General features: G+C 36.6%; 1 protein-coding gene across 1 annotated transcript in view; it reads right to left on the bottom strand.

The window, feature by feature from the left end:
• Positions 1 to 18,018, bottom strand: part of WWC3 (WWC family member 3) — a 103,680-nt gene that overhangs the window by 1,131 nt on the left and 84,531 nt on the right. Inside the window, exons 12-22 of the mRNA XM_080614468.1 lie at positions 16,123 to 16,243; positions 15,277 to 15,351; positions 14,181 to 14,267; positions 11,710 to 11,902; positions 7,432 to 7,599; positions 6,687 to 6,838; positions 5,760 to 5,919; positions 4,591 to 4,755; positions 3,221 to 3,313; positions 1,971 to 2,198; positions 1,087 to 1,214 (exon numbers count right to left, since the gene is read on the bottom strand). Coding sequence (XP_080470594.1) covers positions 1,087 to 1,214; positions 1,971 to 2,198; positions 3,221 to 3,313; positions 4,591 to 4,755; positions 5,760 to 5,919; positions 6,687 to 6,838; positions 7,432 to 7,599; positions 11,710 to 11,902; positions 14,181 to 14,267; positions 15,277 to 15,351; positions 16,123 to 16,243 — 1,570 coding nt within the window. The remainder of the gene's footprint in view (positions 1 to 1,086; positions 1,215 to 1,970; positions 2,199 to 3,220; positions 3,314 to 4,590; positions 4,756 to 5,759; positions 5,920 to 6,686; positions 6,839 to 7,431; positions 7,600 to 11,709; positions 11,903 to 14,180; positions 14,268 to 15,276; positions 15,352 to 16,122; positions 16,244 to 18,018) is intronic.

The raw sequence follows: 18,018 nt of genomic DNA on the forward strand, positions 1-18,018 counted from the left end.
GGGAAAAAAAATGGCATTCAGTTGTCTTTTTGCTTCTTTACTGAGCAAACAGTAGATGCTGCAAAGTCTCATAAGAAATAGATGTGTGAATAAAAAGGGCAAGAATTTAAACAAGAAATACAGCTTTTGCTTCATTACCTACATTTCATTTTATTCAGTTCCACAGCTTTTTATATCTCAGCAGACAAACCACCAAACGTACCAGAAACATAAGATGTAAAAGCAATCCTAAAATTTCTGTTCCTCTTATTTCCTTCCCCACCTTTGTGAAAAAGCCTTTGCAATAATTTGGGGGGGGGGAAAAAGTACATTAAAGGACAGACAGCATTTTCATTTCACTTTAAGTATTCCCTAGAAAAAAAAAAATCTAAAAATCTAAACACTGGATGAAATAGTAACATGAAATAGTAACATGATGTAACACGGTAGCTGAGCTGTCCTTCACATCTATGCTGCACTAATATTTTATTACTCTCACTCTCCCAGTCAGAATTATAAAAAATTTAATGCTTAAGTAATAAAGTCTTTCCATGAAATGGATATTGTTCATCAATGCCACTTCTACACAAAATAACAGTCCTAAAAAACAACCCCAAACATAAAGCTAAGAGAAAACACAGACCATGTGAACACATATGAAATAGGAAAAAAAGTCCAAAGAAAAGGCTTCTTGAGAAAAAGCTGGAATATTACTCATATTTAGGGAGAGAGTGTTACTAGTAATATATATATATGCATTACATTAAACAAAATATGCCCACAGGCTTGAAGAACTGACAAATCATGTGAACTTAATAGTGAGTAGGCTAAGTTGAAAAAATCACCTAAGCTATGGTTGCACTTGAAGACCATTTTTTTTTTTATTTAGATCTCACGTGTTTTAGAATCATAACAGTGCAATTTTACCTTACCTTTGGCGCTTTCCACTACAAATAATCCAAAGGAAACTCATGTGTCCAAATCAATATACAGTTAAAAATTACTAGCTATATAGAAGACACACAGAATTTAAGCTTAATGCTTCAGAGAGCTTTAACCTCTCTAACAAAATGTTGCTTTGCTATTTCAGTACACATTACCACTTACCTAAAAGTCTGCACCTGAATAGGCTCCTTCTGATTTTGCCCACGCAACTGGTATATTTCCTTTGATGCTTTCTTCAGCATCTTTTCAGCTACTTGCTCTTGGTGATGTTCAAATTTGGTCTGCCTGGTCTGAAAATAAGAATATAATGGTTAAAATGATTGTGTGAATAAATAAAACACAAGAATTAATATCCACGCTAAAATAATGGATTTTTTGCCCACTCACCATAGTAAACCCACACAAATACATTGTCTGAAATAGGCGATCTACAAATTCAAGATGCTGACAGTGTTGTTTCATTTCCTAATGCTCTTCAGACATACATGTATCAGATTTCTGAAATTTACTGCAAATAGATCTGCCAAACAAGACCTCAGAATAAATTTAGGCTCACTCTTCCTCTCTGATAATCCAATGACAAATTCTGTTTGATGTGCAGTTTTTGTCACTTTTTGCCTATAACTTCTTTCTCCAACAGAAAAAAAAAAAAAAACCACAACCAAAAAAACCCACCCACATACTTAGGGAACATTCCAAATACCTGTAAAAATTAAGTATCTAATCAGCAATTACTTCTTTCGAAGATCAGAAGGAAATTATTAAAGTTCCAATAATAAATATCTAAAAAAAAAGTCCAAACTGAAACAAAAGTGTCATTGACAAATAGCATCATTCTCCAGTAACTGTCCTCAAATAAATACACAGTTTGGTAATAATTGATGCAATTGTTACTAGTAAAGTGCTAACTTCAAGACTACATAAGCAACATTCATTGTTTGAAGTTCTGTATAAACAAACAGCTCTTTAGGCATCTTGTCACTATTAAGCAATTTTGAAATCAGAAGTGTATGAACACGCTGAGTGCTCATCTCATGTTACCATACCTGCCTTTCTGCTTCCTTCAACAAGTTTCGGAATCGCTCATCCCGAAGGACCCAGTGGGGCAGATCTGTCTGCCCTCTGAGTTGGGCATCTTCCAGACGTTGTCTCAACTCTCTTAAAACACATATCTCCTCATTCAGCTGTCTCTGTCTAGTTCTGGATGCCTGGAGATCCAGCTCCAGGTCTAAGGATGTCCTTGCCATAAGCTCAGCCAAAGATGATCTGCAGGACTGCTGAGTTATTAGGGTGCAAATAAAATGCACAATATATTACTCTCAACATGGTCTATCTTTAGCTGTATAGAACATACATTTTCTGTATACTTCACACACAAAGACTTTCTTGACACAAAGTTTTGAAGACATTCTTTATATCCCACAGTGAAATTCTGCTTACTAGCTGTAGGGCTTTTCTGTACCATACACAAACTTTTTCAATTAATGTTTCCTATTACCTCCTTTTACAGTCTCCTTTTGGCTTATAACTATTTATGATTATGAGCTAACTTTTCATGTCATGATGACACAAGGGATACAATATGAAAAACTCAAATGGAGCCACGATGTCAGAAAATACTGTACTGAGCAAGATTCCCCTTTTAAAGGGCTTTATTCAATACTGCTTTTATGGTACATTCTGAATCAAAACTGGAGGCATGGTTGTCTACTTGCTACACCAGCAAGAAACTAACTTCTGCTGACTAGGCTAAACTGTAAGCACTTTTTATACAAGGCATTAATGCTTTACCTGCCCTTCTCTGCCCTCTTCTTCTGCAGCGTGCAGGGTGACATGGAGGCAAGAGAACAAATTAACTTATTCATTCCTGAATAATTAGGCCTCAAATACTATAGCTTGCTAGGCTACATGGAAGGAGAGCTGGATGTTTTGCATCACATTCACACACAGTTCTCTCAGCCTGCACCCTGCATCATAAAATTAGATTTTAAAGTAACAGGCTTTACATCTAAATCAATACTAATTCAGTCCCCGTTAGACTAATTTTTGTCTGCCACACCTCTTTTTCCCCTCCTCAGTAATTGTTCACAACTCTATTTCACTCCCTATGTCTATGTTTCAGCTTAAAAAACCCAAACCAAACCCAAAAAGGTACCCCTCCTCTTATTACATTACAGAAGCCTTATACATTTCCAAAAAACTGCAGAATGTACCTGCAGACAACTAAAGCTCAGGTATAAAAGTACCACTGCTCTAGCAACTTCGTGAAAAGCAAAAACAAGTTTCCAAAGTATACCTGCTTATACCGTAAAGTACGTCTCTCCAATGTGTTCCGGACAAAAGGGGATTTCCTTGGCAGAGTTGAACTGTCGCTGTCACTGCGATACAGCTGATTAGACAAGATATTGAAAAGATATTGCTTACAAGGTCATCTACATTAAGAAATCTGTATTTTTTTCTTTTGCTTTTGAGATCTATTTTTTTTTAATTCACTGAAACTGTCTTGTTTTAAGCAACTGATTTTTTCAGCTTTATTAAAAAATTATATATAATAGTGCTCATGCTGTATAGTTACAATAATTTAAGAAAGTTTAAAAACCATCAATGTTTTACAGCTAAGTTTCATCAAACATTCTATTACATATTCAGGACAATGTGACCTAAAAAAAACAGAACAGGGGAGAGAGTAGTTAAAGGCATTTATATTTCTTCTAAAGCACTTACTATCGTGGGCACAAACCACAGCCTTCCACTTTCCCCCCTGATTTTAAGTAAATTCAGATTAAGTGAGGATGTTTAACAATCTTTCCCCTCTTGCACTACCTTTATTCTGGTGTGTGAGGGTGCTTTACTCAGATTCCCTATATAACAAACAGATATGGAATCCAGAAATCAAACTGAAGAATATGAAGGGTGCACCGCATGCAATGCAAGTAAAAAAGCAAAAATTGGTTTAGGAAAATGCATAAAAGTTAAAAATCATTACTGTGCCTTTAAACTCAAGCTCTCAAAAGCTTATGAACGAGTAAAAATAAAGCCATGTGCATTCCACCAATATTGCAAATTTGTATTGATCTGCAATACCGTGAACCAGCTGCTTATAAGCCTTTTGCCATTAAACATAGCAATCAACTAACATAAGCTTAAAAACTGTTGTGCTGATCCCCAATTACTTGAACCAATACACCTGGGAATCCAACACCCCACTGTAACAGGCACCCTACGACTGACATTCATGTCAGCAACTAGAGTCGTAACAGTATTTATGCAATAACCCTAAGATTACGCATTCAGTCCCCTATTCCAAAATCTTACGTACCTGAAAGTTAAACATAGCTTCTAAGCCAACTGTTTATATATTAGACAGCACTGTACCTCTGTAAAATCAATCATTCTAGTTTAACATCTAAGGTTGTCAGGGAAAGAGCTTATTATCTAATTTGCCACAGATCCTTAAAGTTTAAATGAAATAAATTCAGGTTTAAACTCTTAAAAAGAACCAGGGGACCTCTTCCCCACTGCAATATTTAAATGCAATGAAAGATTATTCATTAGTATTAAAAGCAGCATATGTTTCTTATAAATGCAAGATAAGAACTTATCAAAAAAGTACAAAATAGTTGTGTGGAGGCCCTTTCCCTCTCCTCCTTTTTAAGCCTTACTCACCCTGCAAACATATTGACTTCGTGCTCCAGGCGAGAAGGTCTGGGAACGAACAATAGTGCTGCTGCGAACAAAAGCAGAACCCCGTGGCCTGCGGCTAGTTCTCTCTTTTGGAAGAATAGCAACTTCTTCAGGAAACAGATCCTCAGTGTTAGTTTCCTTATCCACCTAAAATTTCAATGAAGGAAAAATTTTTATTTTTTCCTTATTTTCTCTCTCTCACCAAAAACAATCAGGCATTTCAACTATATCAAAAGTAAACAATTTGCCCTGCTAGGTTCAAGCTTGAATGAGCACTGAGAACTGAGGATGAATCACCTTTTTAAAGAGTTCTAAAACTAGGTCATTCAAAAGTGTAAGAATACCTTCCAGAAGCCTTTGCTGCAACAGTAACAATTATCAGGCCCCTTTAGGTAGTGGAAGGATAAGGAAAAGAAACTCAAAAAAAAGGAACTGAGAGACTGTTGAAACAAAGATAAAAGAACACTAAAATATTCAGAAATACAGACAACATATGCTACTCTAGCAAAGCTTCCAAACTTTAAGATAATTCACTCCTCGACACGAGGTGTAATCTTCCCTAAAGGCAATATAAACAGCTTATGTTCATCTACTTCAATGGAAATATGCTGATTTCAGCTTGTTTGGGATTATTTTCAATGTCTCATATCTTGAATACAAAAGATTTTAAATATATCACTTTCAGCACAATTGTTCTGAAAATTTCAGCTGTATTTACTGTAACACTGAAATGACAACACAAGTCATAAAGCAGTAAGCCTCTTTCTTCACAAGTCCTTCAAGTTTTCTTATTTTTAAGAGCACTGGAATTCAAACATAATATCTTCTGTTACAATTTCATGTCAACACAGACATTGACATAAGTGTGTATTTACAGATTAGAGACCACAGTAAAACTAGCTTGCTTTTGATATAAAAAAACCTAATTCTGCCAGAAATAATTAGAAAGCAAATAAAATACCCCCAGCCCTAAAGAGGGGATTTTTAACAACTTTAAAGGCACACCATTGTGATGAAGGCTGTGCTCATATAATGTTGGTAATGTAATTTCTGATTCTTTTCTGTCTTGATCAACTCAGACTCAAACTCAAGGAGCAGCAGTAACACGCTCTGGGTCCGCCAGCCAGCATGGCATTGTCTTCTCTCATTACCTTTAGTGGCAGAGGCTGCATTTTTCCAGAACTGTACTGGCCTGCTTGAGCTGCAAATGTGTGTCCAGCCAACGAATCCCCACAAAATGGCTCTGGATAAGGAGGACTAGTCTGGGTACAATTACTGCATCCACTGTCAACAGATTCTGCTTGCCAACTTCTAAAATCAGAACACCACAAGAGTCTTGTAGGTATTAAAAAAACTCATGCAGTTACGCATCATTTATATATTTCATTATCCAGGACAGTTTATCATTTAAGAGTATTATTTCTCCAGTGAAAATACAGAATTTTCAAAGGGAGAACATAGCCCACCTTGCACTTCTGTAGATGCAGACAAGCAAACACATTTCATGCAAAAAAAAAAAAAAAAAAAAAACCAAACAAACCCCAAAACCCCAAAAAAACATCTTCCCTAATTTTCTAAAAGTCTATGCTCTGGTCTTCATAAAAAATACAAAGAAAATAGTAACAAAAAGAACAACACAACTCATGTAACAAACTAGGAGTATTATTAAATGGTGAAACAGCATTGTAATAAGCCCTGAAATAGCAAAGAGCTGTGCTGCATGCTCTCTCCATAAGCACTGCAATGCGTATATTTGCCATTTTCCAATATCCACACAAAATTTTATTTATTTTTTAGCACAGTGCTGCTACAAACCCATTACAGTTGCCTCCTTAGCAAAGTTTGATAAAATGTTTTCCCGCTTTCCAAATTCCAAGTCCTCTAAATTCGGACAGCTACCCAAAGATGGTTTTCTCCTGTTTGCACATGATCACATAATAATAGAATTTTATACTCTTAACACTAACCAGAAACAGATCTCAGAATAAGGACCTGCGGTTTCTCCTGCTATATTTCAGACTATACCCACAGTCTAAATATAATTCGGATGTTTGGTGAGGTATTTAAACTACTTTTACCTTTCTGATATGGCTTCTGCCTGATCTTCCTTTCTTTCCATCTCCAGGATTTCCTCCTCTGTGTACTCCAGTTTCACTCTCTCTTCTGCTAACTCTCTCTCAACTGCTTCCAGCTGGGCAGTGGTCCTGGCTAACAGGGCTGTCACTGCATCCTGAAAAGTAAAAGAGACTTCAAATAAAACTGAGAAAAGTAATGTATTTAATGTATATCATTGAGAGAAAACAAAATAAAACCATGGCCTTTTTTTTTTAAGAAAAATACAAGTCAACAAAATCTGTCCTGAATATTAATGATCAAAAAGTATGTGGTGTTCCATGCATGCAACTTGTCAGAGAAACCAGGCAAAGTTTCTCTCTCTTTGCATCATGCAGCAAGCTAGGTCAGAAGACACCTCTGGAGGTCACCTAGTCCGATGTCCTGCTCAAAGCAGGGCCAGCTTCATAGCTACATTAGGTTGCCCTGGGCCCAGCCAAAGGCTGAACGTATCTCCAAGGTGGAAACTGTACAGCCTTTCTTGACAACCTCTTGAAGTGCAGTGGCAGAAATTTTTAATACATTTTAGTTAGTTGGACTGGAAGTGTGCATACAAACATACACAGAATATAATTTCAGTCACCTGCCCAGACACGATCTAGCTTTTATTAAAATCCAGCTCTTGCCACAAGATCTCTACACCTGAGATCAGATCACAACCACCCACTAAGCAGGTCAAAGTAAACAAATCACTTTTTTTTAGAGCCATACTGTTTTAACTGTAGTTACATTTCCAGAAGACCGGGGAATACTTTCTTCACACTGGTTTTTGTTCTTTGCTCTCTGGGGGTCTGAACCAGTGAAGATCTGAACAGCGTACCAGTGAAGCTGCATCTCACCAGAACTCTCTGCATCAGTCAGGTTTATCTGAGCAATGCCCTGTAAACAACAAGAATCATTGACCACAATAAGGCAAACATACTCCTTAAATGAGAAGGTGTCTATCTTGCAGTATATTTTAATTATAGTGTAAAACCTCCACTTTATCAAATCTTAACAGCATCTCTTAAAAAGATACATTTTTTTCTGTTGTGTTATGGTATCTAAGATACTGAATTTCTTGTCTCTTGCCAGCTTCCACGAAGGATCAGAGTAGATATTCAATTTTTTTTAAGTTGAAAAATAAAATTTCCATGACTGATGTAGATATGATTGTTAATATTTTATTAAACAACCTTCTTAATATCTGATTTCAAAATCTGCTTAAATTAATATTACTTTAACAGTATTACTTGAATCTGTGTTCTTGTCTCTTGCCAGCTTCCACGAAGGATCAGAGTAGATATTCAATTTTTTTTAAGTTGAAAAATAAAATTTCCATGACTGATGTAGATATGATTGTTAATATTTTATTAAACAACCTTCTTAATATCTGATTTCAAAATCTGCTTAAATTAATATTACTTTAACAGTATTACTTGAATCTGTGTTCCTCTGAGAGAACTATATTCTGAGATACCCTTCCATTCTCTGGTCCTCAGAGTCATCTTCCAGAGGGGAAAAAAGAAAACATGTTTTTCTGCCTATTTATTTCGTAAGGTAGTCAAATAGGCCATAAAGACATTTTTCTATCTTCCAAGCCATCCTTACATCTCCCTTACATCCTTACATTCAGGTGAAAACAGGTTCAATGGAGGCTTCCAACTAAAAGTATTCCCACATTAAAGAATCCCTACTCCATCCGACAACAGTCACATAAGAAATTTCTGTGTGGTAACCTAAATGAAAAACAACTGTGAGCAAATCCATGCTTATTTTGGGGTTTTTTTTTTTCAATCCATTCAACTAGTTGGACCAAAACAAACAGCTGGATGCAATGATTCTAATTGTAAAGGCAGTAGGAAATGTATGCAGAAAACTCTGCTCAACTTTAAGCAGGTAAAGAAACAGTTATTTAGAAAAGACTAATAATAACAAAAATGTTTGTATTGTTTTTCCAAGATTTTTGTTCCCTGGGGCTCTGTTTAAACAGGTGTATAAAAGACAATAGAGAAAAGTTTCTGGAAGCAGCAAAATAATGTCATATCAGGATAAAACATGTTACTGAGATATTGGAGGTTTCAGAGATGCCTTTTATATATACAACAGAGATGTCTTCTAATTACTGGTTTTGACACAGGGTTATAAAGAAACGTCAAATAAGTTACACTTTCGCATCAGAGCTGGAAAAGACGTGCTGGGTTTAGTTTCAGAGGAAGAAGGTAAAGCTATCTTCCTGTCATCAATACTGGAAAAACCATATATTGACTTTTAGGATGTCTGACACTGCCCTATAGATTGCATTTATTAAGCAGTTAAGAAGGCCAAAGAAGCTGTTACTACAAAGTGAATCACTAAATGGGGAGAAAATCACCAACAAACCCTATTAATAATTATCAGTATTGAGCAGACTAATGAATTTTTCACCTCCACCTCAAGATCTGGAGCTCGCTCAGAAGGATGAAGGCATCCAGGTAGGTCTGGTAGCTGCCTGTCATATGCCTGTTCTGATGTATTTGTTAACAACTTGGATGGTGGAATAGTGAAAGCATTTATGAAGCTCTCCGTGATGTCAAACAGAAGGATTGTGAAAGTTATGAGGAAAGGATCAGAATTTAAAATTATGTTAAAAAATGGGACAGATGCTCTGAAATAAATAAAAAAAAGGAAAAAGGAAAAGTTACATTCAAGAAGAATTCAATTAAGACATAGGGAGGAATTGGTTTGTCAGGGCTGTAAAAGATCAGAAACTGGGAGTGAAACAGCAATGTCATGTGATTGCAAGAAAGGCAATCACGTTTCTTTGATGTTTTAACATGAGCCATAGATGCTAATCACGGAAAATAACAACTCCCTTATCCTCAACATTGATGAAGCCAACAGGGAAGAAATAAACCAACTTAATGAAGCACAGTTTCAGAAAGCTGTAAGAAAACAGAAAAAGATCTTTCAGCAGGGCAGGGCATAAGAATAAAAGTTTGAGGGAATGGGAAGACCATCCCACAAGTTTAGTAGATTTAGTTCTCTATGTAAGTGAAGTTTAGAACTATTTTCCTGAATTTTATTTTTTTTTCCCATTCCTTGTAATGTACAAATATTTCTGTAACTTGGGATAAAGTCCAACCTGGCTTCTGCATTTAGGAAAGCATTAAACTGGCACAATCTAATTGAAAAGAAAGCAGTCATCAAGAACTTCAGAGATGTATGGATGATTAAATAGATGGAAAAAAATGCAATCTCAGTGGAAGAGACTTTAAAAGACAGAGGCCATCACAGCAGTTCCAGAGAGATGTAGCAAATGATTTTGCTATTTGAGAAAATGCTTATTTACATAATTTACATAATAAATTTATAGCAAGAGGGCAACAACATATTGTTTAAATATGTACTTCAATACACCTACCTTAAGAATCATTGCTTTGTTTCTCTCTTTTTAAGTAGCACTGTTAACTTACTCCTAGAGTATGTTACCACCTACTGTGAACAAAGACATTTCTGACAAAACTACACTAAGAAAGAGAAAAAATTCCTACCAACACAACCTGAAGACCTATAATTTTTCTGCTAATTCAGTAGAAGCAGTTAAAATGAAAGCACCCTCGAATTAGATGCACTTGTGTCAATATAAGGATGCTTTACAGTGAAATAGCTATTCTGCTTCCCAGAGGAAGAAGATATACCAGTGTAAAGCATTTTACACCAATATAGCCAGCTTGTTCTTGAGATGCTTTCTGTACCATTACAACGTAGTGTAAAAAAGACAAAACTTACTGCAGACAAGACCTTACGTCCAATTCTGCCAATGTTAAGACCACTGTTTATATAAGACATTACCTAGTTTTAAAGGTGGACTAACAAACACACATTCTTGACCAGATTTGCTCAAATAAACACCTATTCTCCACAGTCCAGCATCACAGTGAGATGCCTGTACCTCTTAACTACTTCGATGGTGTCCCTGCCCATGGCAGGGGGGTTGGAACTAGATGATCTTAAGGTTCTTTCCAACCCTAACTATTCTATAATTCTATGATAGGCTTAAAAAAATACCCCAACAAAACATTTCACTAACCCTTTCAAACCCTTCACTGAAATGGCAGCCCATTCACTTCAAAATAGCCATGACATCATCCCCAAGACAGATTTATTAAAGCAATTTGCAATAGATAAATGAAGCTAACACCACATCTAAAGTTAACACAGTTAATACGTGTAACCTATTTGAACAATTGCCACATTTATTCAAATATATCTACATCAGATATATCTCAATCAGTTTTAAGTGAAAGGCTGGTCTAGCAGAAACCTGCTTGGCCCACTATTATCCAGTAACAAAGTTACTATTGATACAACAGCAGTCTTCTTTGCCTGCTGTTACAGCTATATAGCATGGAAGGGTGTATATTTGTTACCTTTTTATTAGGAAATTTTTTAATAATACTGTTTCATTACGTGTTACAGTGCCATGCAGAAATGGAAGTCTTGACCACAATGTAGTCTAAAAGCTGTCAAGATGAAGGTTTGGGGGAAAGGTTTCATTTTTTACATAATGCTTTCCCTTCTTGCACCAAAATTTAGCAATGGCAGACTTTTCAACTTTCCCCACAGCTGACATTTGTAAGAAAATGCATGAAATAAAAAGTTTACTCCTTATTTACTATATGCCACAGCAATGAATGTAAACCTTATATCCATTTTCAACGTGCCTCTGCAATGCATGACATTTAAGCAGTGTTAAAAGTAAATGCTCCAACCCTCAACCTCTGCTAATTCTGCCAATCATTTCCAAGACTTTATGTAACCTAAATGCACATGTTTCAACTTTCTAAAATTCCCACCTTTTTTATTAACAGAACTATACTTACATATGTGAAAAAACACACACATTAACATGTGTACTAGCAATCCTTATGAAAAAAGTCTTCACTTTCTCTTTTTAATATTAAAATTACTCTTAAAGTAACTTTAATTTCCCATACCAAATGGTTTTTAAGAAAAAGGACCACTTACCAATAATTCTTCTTGTTGCTGATGGTCAACTGAACAGATATACAGCTGCAGTGATTTTAATTTCAAAACACTTGAATGCACGGGGATTTGGAAAACTTCATTAAATATTAATGGAGTTTGGAATTCCAAAGCTCTAGAGCAGTAAGTGGTTGGTGTGCCGGACTCAAGTGGTGGCAAATAAACTCTCACATGACTGGGAACACAAAGTAGACAAATAGCACAATTCAGACAAAGAAAGCTATTTTGCATTTCTCAAAATCAAGCTAAGCAAAAACATCAATGCAACTTCTACTTTAAGAATCAGCTCTGGGATCTCCTCATTACAGGAATTTACATTGTATTCTTAACACGGACAATCTGCAAAGCTGGTTTGGAAATGCCTTTTTTTTTTTAATTGTTTTTTTCTTTTGTTCTTAAGGAGAGGCACCAAGTGGCACTTGAGATGCCTTGAGCTATCCAAGGCATCTACACTGGGCTAGCAGATACGACACAGGGTCTACGGGAGAGCTACAGCCTTCCCGAGCAGCAGCAGCTGGAGGCCAGGTGCTATGCTATTTCAAATGGAAACATATGCCTACATTTAGGCTATTGAATTGCTCCGTAAGTGTCACTGATCCATTTCTTCCTTCCACCCACAAAGCATACCTTCCTCTCCCTCCCCTTAAGAAACTCAGCACAAAAGGATGGCAAAAGAAATCTGCAATCATTGCACCCATCTGCCATCCTAAAAAAACCCCATAGTTAAATACATGGTACCATCTCATTTGAGACTCCAAAACAAAAAACAAAACAAAACAAGCAAAATCCACAACCATTTTAATCTGATAGAAGGCAGCAGAGCTACTTGAGAAGTGTTCCTATGTTCTCCCTGTCCTGACTGCTTGTACAGCACCTGTAATAACCTGATTTTTGCAATAGCTTCCCTTGTGCCAGCAAACAGCTTCCTGCAACTGTGTTGTGAACTAGATTAGAAAACTTGTCTGAGCTACCAAAAACCTCCCCAAAACCTCAAGATTGAGAAAAAAAACCCAAACAAACCCAACCCCGCTCAGAAGCTCGCTCAAGTTGTCTACGCAGCTGCATGAACTCTTACAGCAGCAGAGATGGGTTGACACTGACATCCAAATAAATGGCTGGAGGACAACTGGAAGAGCTCACTATGATGGAGTTGCAGCACTGGAGTGTGGAGTATCAATCAGCTAAACAGTTTCACATGCTGTAAAAAGGGAATGACCTGACTGCTGCAGGTAACCTCCCCCCTGCTGCCTCCAACAACTGATTCAATGAACATACAGTTGCATGGAGGAGTTCATTAAACTGGCTAAAAGCCTTTTCTTGTTTTGTAAGATAAAGCTTTTTGAATACTCAAACCAGCTGACCTACACTACAGCCATGCAGTTTTTTTGATTTCAGCCCAGGTAGTTAACTAAGAAGGAGAGGGAACTGAATGGCCTTTTTGAGAGTCATTTAGATGCCCAATTGCTTGATGACAAGTTTCAACAAACCCAAAACAAATTCCAAACAATTTTTTTTGTTTTGGTGACTCCGCTTTCTTCAGAAGATGCTTCTTTCTTTTCCTAATCACAAGGCAACATGGCTGAGTATAACTCAACACTTTTTTCCCTATCATGTGCCCTTGCACTCACACTGAAAACCAAGCAAAAGACCAACACTAATGCACTAACCTAGGAAGAATTTCCTCCTGAAGTTTTCAGGGTTAGAAAGATTAAGCGTTCTCAAAGATCAACTCATTCAGTGAGATGCATGTCAATCTAACAAATCCCTAACAGAATGACTTTTTTTTTTTTTTTTTTTTTAATTTTAAGATACAACAATGTTATCATACTTCCATTTTCCACAGTTTATAAACAACCTCTCCCAGAGATAAAAATCAACAATTTGCATGTGCTGAATTTCTTTAAAATACGTTAAGATACATATCAGTAGATAAAATGGCGTTTTGTGGCAACATTACCATTGTTTAAGAAACATTTATTAGAATAAACTAAGCAATGTTCTACATAATGCAACATGGAATTAAAAAAAAAAAAAAAAAAATAGCACAGGCTGCTATAGGCTAAGAAAAAAAAATTGTTTGTACTGATTCTCAGCTAGTATTTGTGCTAAAATTATATTCAGAGGGTGTTTCACAGATAATTCAACGACAGCTGTAATGGCCACAAATGTCTGCAAACTTTCCTGTGCATAATAAACACATAAGAACATGGGTCATTAGAGACTGTGCTTGTTATCTGACCATTATGAAAGAGGCTCTAAAATGGGACACTTTGTGTTCATAAAATTAACCTTTTCCTCATGTACACTACAACATACCAGCTTTTCCAGAAATGGCTTAATTCTCATGAAAGCAAACAAATCTATGGTATTTACAACTGTAAATTTACAACTGTAAATACCATAGAAGGCACAAAACAAGCAATGATCAGACTTTAGGTGAAATTTAAACTTACATTTTGCAGTTTTCTTTAACAACTAGACTAGTAAAGTTCTTCAGCTGCAATACATGGACTAACAGACATTCGCTTCCACTGTCATGCCTGGAAAATAAATTTCCTGTGTTAGTCACCAAGCATCAATATTTTGCTTAACAGCTAGAGATGATAGACTAAAAACATTAAGCAAGAAAAAGCACCTTTTGCTGTTAAATCTCTTACACAAATCAGTTTAAATCAAAAGCAATTACACATATCACATCTAATAACAGAACATTATTATCAGCTACAGCAAGGAGCTTATCAAAACTAAGAGAATTAAACATTATTCAATTTGAAAAGAACAACATTCCTTACTGTGACTCCTGATAACGAACAGGTTTTATAAAATACATTGCTTGGTTTCAACAGCTACACCATATGTATATATGTGTGTGTACACAAAATGTGTAATAACGTATCAATTACACTAGACAAAATCAGTCTGCATTATTTTCATGGGTTAATGAAATTAAATAAAACCCTCTACTCTTTCACACAAATTTTGAAATGGAACTAACAAACCTGGTTGAGATTTGAAAATTGCCAAGCTTGGAAATTAATTTTCCAACACTTAGAGATTCTAGAGAGATGTTGAAGATACAACATCCTGCCATGCACTGCTATGATCTGTCTGTCCCCACGCTACTCCCAATACCAACTGCAGCATGCCCTAAGCACAGGATTTCAAAGCTGTATTTGGGAACTGTAATTGTATCTGTGTCTTCACCTGTGACTTTCATAAGGTAATCCTCCTTTACCTGGCATAGAGATCTTGCTCAGAGAGACATATCCCTATATCCATGTTCACACTAATGGCCCAGAGAACAAAAAGAAATCCTACTGAAAGAAGTAATGAAGGCCCTTTTACCAGCCAACACTGAAAAGAAACTGAACTGTGGTTAACTCACCAGCATTGAAGTGGCCTGTGACTGACTAATCTGTACATCCACTAAACTTGGCTGTCAGTTCAGAAACTTCTTAAAACTATCAACTGCAGTTTAGTTTATTAAAAAGTTAAAAACCAAACTCAAGAATCCTGAGTTGTCAGGGAGAAAGAGAAGTAAATACTCACAGAAATCCAACATGTATTTGTGGCTCTTCATTACTGGCAGCATCACCATAAACAGGCTCTTCCAGATCTTCATTCCTGCAGGAACAGAAAGTACTGTTAAACTACATACTGACCTAAGCTGTTAAAACATAATGAAACAAACAATTATCTCATGATGTGTGGACATAAGCAACTGTTTGGCAATACAGGAGGGATTGGTAATACAGAAAGAATTGAAATATCTATTTACAAACACACACAGAAGTAGTAATTCATTATTTAAAAAAATGAGGGTTTCGAATATGTCTTTCAAAACACTTAGGTTATTTTAATATTAATCCTGTCTTCCATTTCTCTTTAGCATCCTCAAAACCTTTTCTTGTCAGTTATTGTTTATTGTGTTAAAACAACTGTATAAAGCAACAATCATCAATTCCATCCTTCAATCATTTGGTCAACCTACACATTTTCAGATTTTTAGCAGTTCATATATTTTTTTCCTTGCATTTATACTTTTATCACATACTACCAAGAACTGTAAGTCACACTGTGTGTAATTTTATTTTTTTATAAATGGTTGAAAGAAAATTACCGATTCATGACTCTCATGAGCTGAGAAAACTATCTTTCAAGGGAGAAGTGTATGGTGTTAAAATGTTAGAGATAACAAAGCAAAAGGCACTTGGCACTTGTGAAGATGACAGTGGAACTGCATGTAAAAAGCTACTTTAAACGTGCAATCTAATATTTTTAAGTTACTAAGAATGAGCAATTTTGAAAGCTTATTCAGAAATTCACAACAAATTCTTTTGGACCATATGGTAGAACAGGAATATTTCCACCTTACTACACATTTATACACCTGACCTTTTGCTTAAAGCTTCAAACACGCCACTGTCACTAGCCAGTGAATGATCTGAGAGACATGCTGAAACTCGCCTGGCTCTCCTCTCCGATCTTCTGCCACTGTCTCCTCGCAGAGTTACAGCTGTCATGGAGAAAAGACAACATCAGCTCAAGGCAACCTCTCAAAAGTTAAAAAAGAAACATTTCTTGCATCAAAACCAGTGGCAAAATAGCACAAATGCAGTTCATTGTTTTTCTCATCCAACTTTAAATTAAAAACCTAGAATACAATTGACCGGAGATGTTATGTGGGAGAATTAAGGAAGGAAGTTTGTGGCTAATTCCTCTCTGACAGGACTTAGTATAAACCAATTGCATTGTTACTAAATGCTTTTCTGGTACAATAATCCCTCCTGAAGGAAGACTTACATTAATCCAACATATATACACATGATATCCTAAACTTTTAACATTTACCTACTGAATGAACAATAGACTGAAAACAAACACAGAGACTAATTCTTTTAAGAAGTTATCAGATAACACAATGTGAGGTTTTGTTCTCATTTGTTTCCTAATACAAAGTCTCAAAGCATACTGTTTATACCATCACATAATAGCAGCTTTTATTTACAGTCTGAGAGGCATTATCAAAAAGAACCAGTGCTTTCCAACTCACTCAGACCACTGTTCTTTCAAATTCTTGGTGAATGACTTCGAAAACTGGCTGGGGGAGGAGGAAGTAATATTCAACCCCCTCTTTCACCCTTCCCTGAATCACCAGCAACACCATAAATAGCTAACTCAGCAATCATTTTCATGTTTTAAGTGTAGTAACAAAAATGATGTATAACATCAGGCAAGTAGGTATAGCAGCTACCAATCCTTTAAAGTACATGCACAAATAGTAATGCTCAAGAACTGCAGAGGTAGGGTTTTGATCCTTCAATGATAGCTCCTAACTTGAAATTGTTTTCCTTCAAATCCCAGAGCAAACCATTAAATGGACTTGTGGAAGTGCAGTTTCTTCACTGTGCAGTGAAGAGCTTTCACCGACTTGCCTTTCTTTTGCTTAAGGCTCAATGATTATCCTCAAAGCAGAAAAGCAGTGTCAGAGATACCAATTTAAAAGTGGAGAAAGCATCTTACTTGCTTCTATTCAAGCTCAGAAACTTAAAACAGCATGGAAGCATTCACAGTTTCAGCACAGCATTTGGAGTGACAGTAGCACAGTGTGCACCACACTGGAGACAAGCACCAGCTGACATTTATAGCTTACTGCCCCCAACTAAGGAGGAGACACATCTTACTCAAAATAAAAACTTATCAAATACCTCTGTTACACACTATCTTAAGGCACCAAAAATCAAATGCTAATACCTAACCAGTACGTTTCCTTCAGCAGAAGGCCAGCCCCTGGCCTGAGGTCCACCTGCAGCACCTAGCTGAGGTACAGACAGTGAGCAACCCCTCTGCATGGAACCCATCTCACCTCCCACCTAAGCACCACCAGGACAGGACATGAGGGCTTGAAGCCTGATATAAATCCCCCCCAAATTAACACAACCACGCCACTGCTGTCAATAGAAGTGTCCGAATAGGTTAGATTTAACCCACCATGTGACTGGCAGACAGGATGCACTGAGGCCAGCAGTCCTATGCCAGCCTGAGGTACATTCCTGTTATCAGGCCACAAACAGCTGAGAATCCCAAAAATCAGAGTCCTGTTAGGAGCTAAAACTCCAAACTCCTGTGTATCAACGGAGCCAGTTCTCTGTACCTGTGGATCCTTAAGTAGCCCTACGGACCTCCCCTCCAAATTCAATGAAGGATTTAGTCAGCTTCAGCTATGCAAAAAATTAATCTGCTGACCAGAACAGCCCAACCTGCATTTGTTTCTGTGCCTGGACAAAGAAC

This window comes from Psittacula echo, assembly GCF_963264785.1.
Source record: "Psittacula echo genome assembly, chromosome: 3".
In the NCBI taxonomy this organism is placed as follows: Eukaryota; Metazoa; Chordata; class Aves; order Psittaciformes; family Psittacidae; genus Psittacula; species Psittacula echo.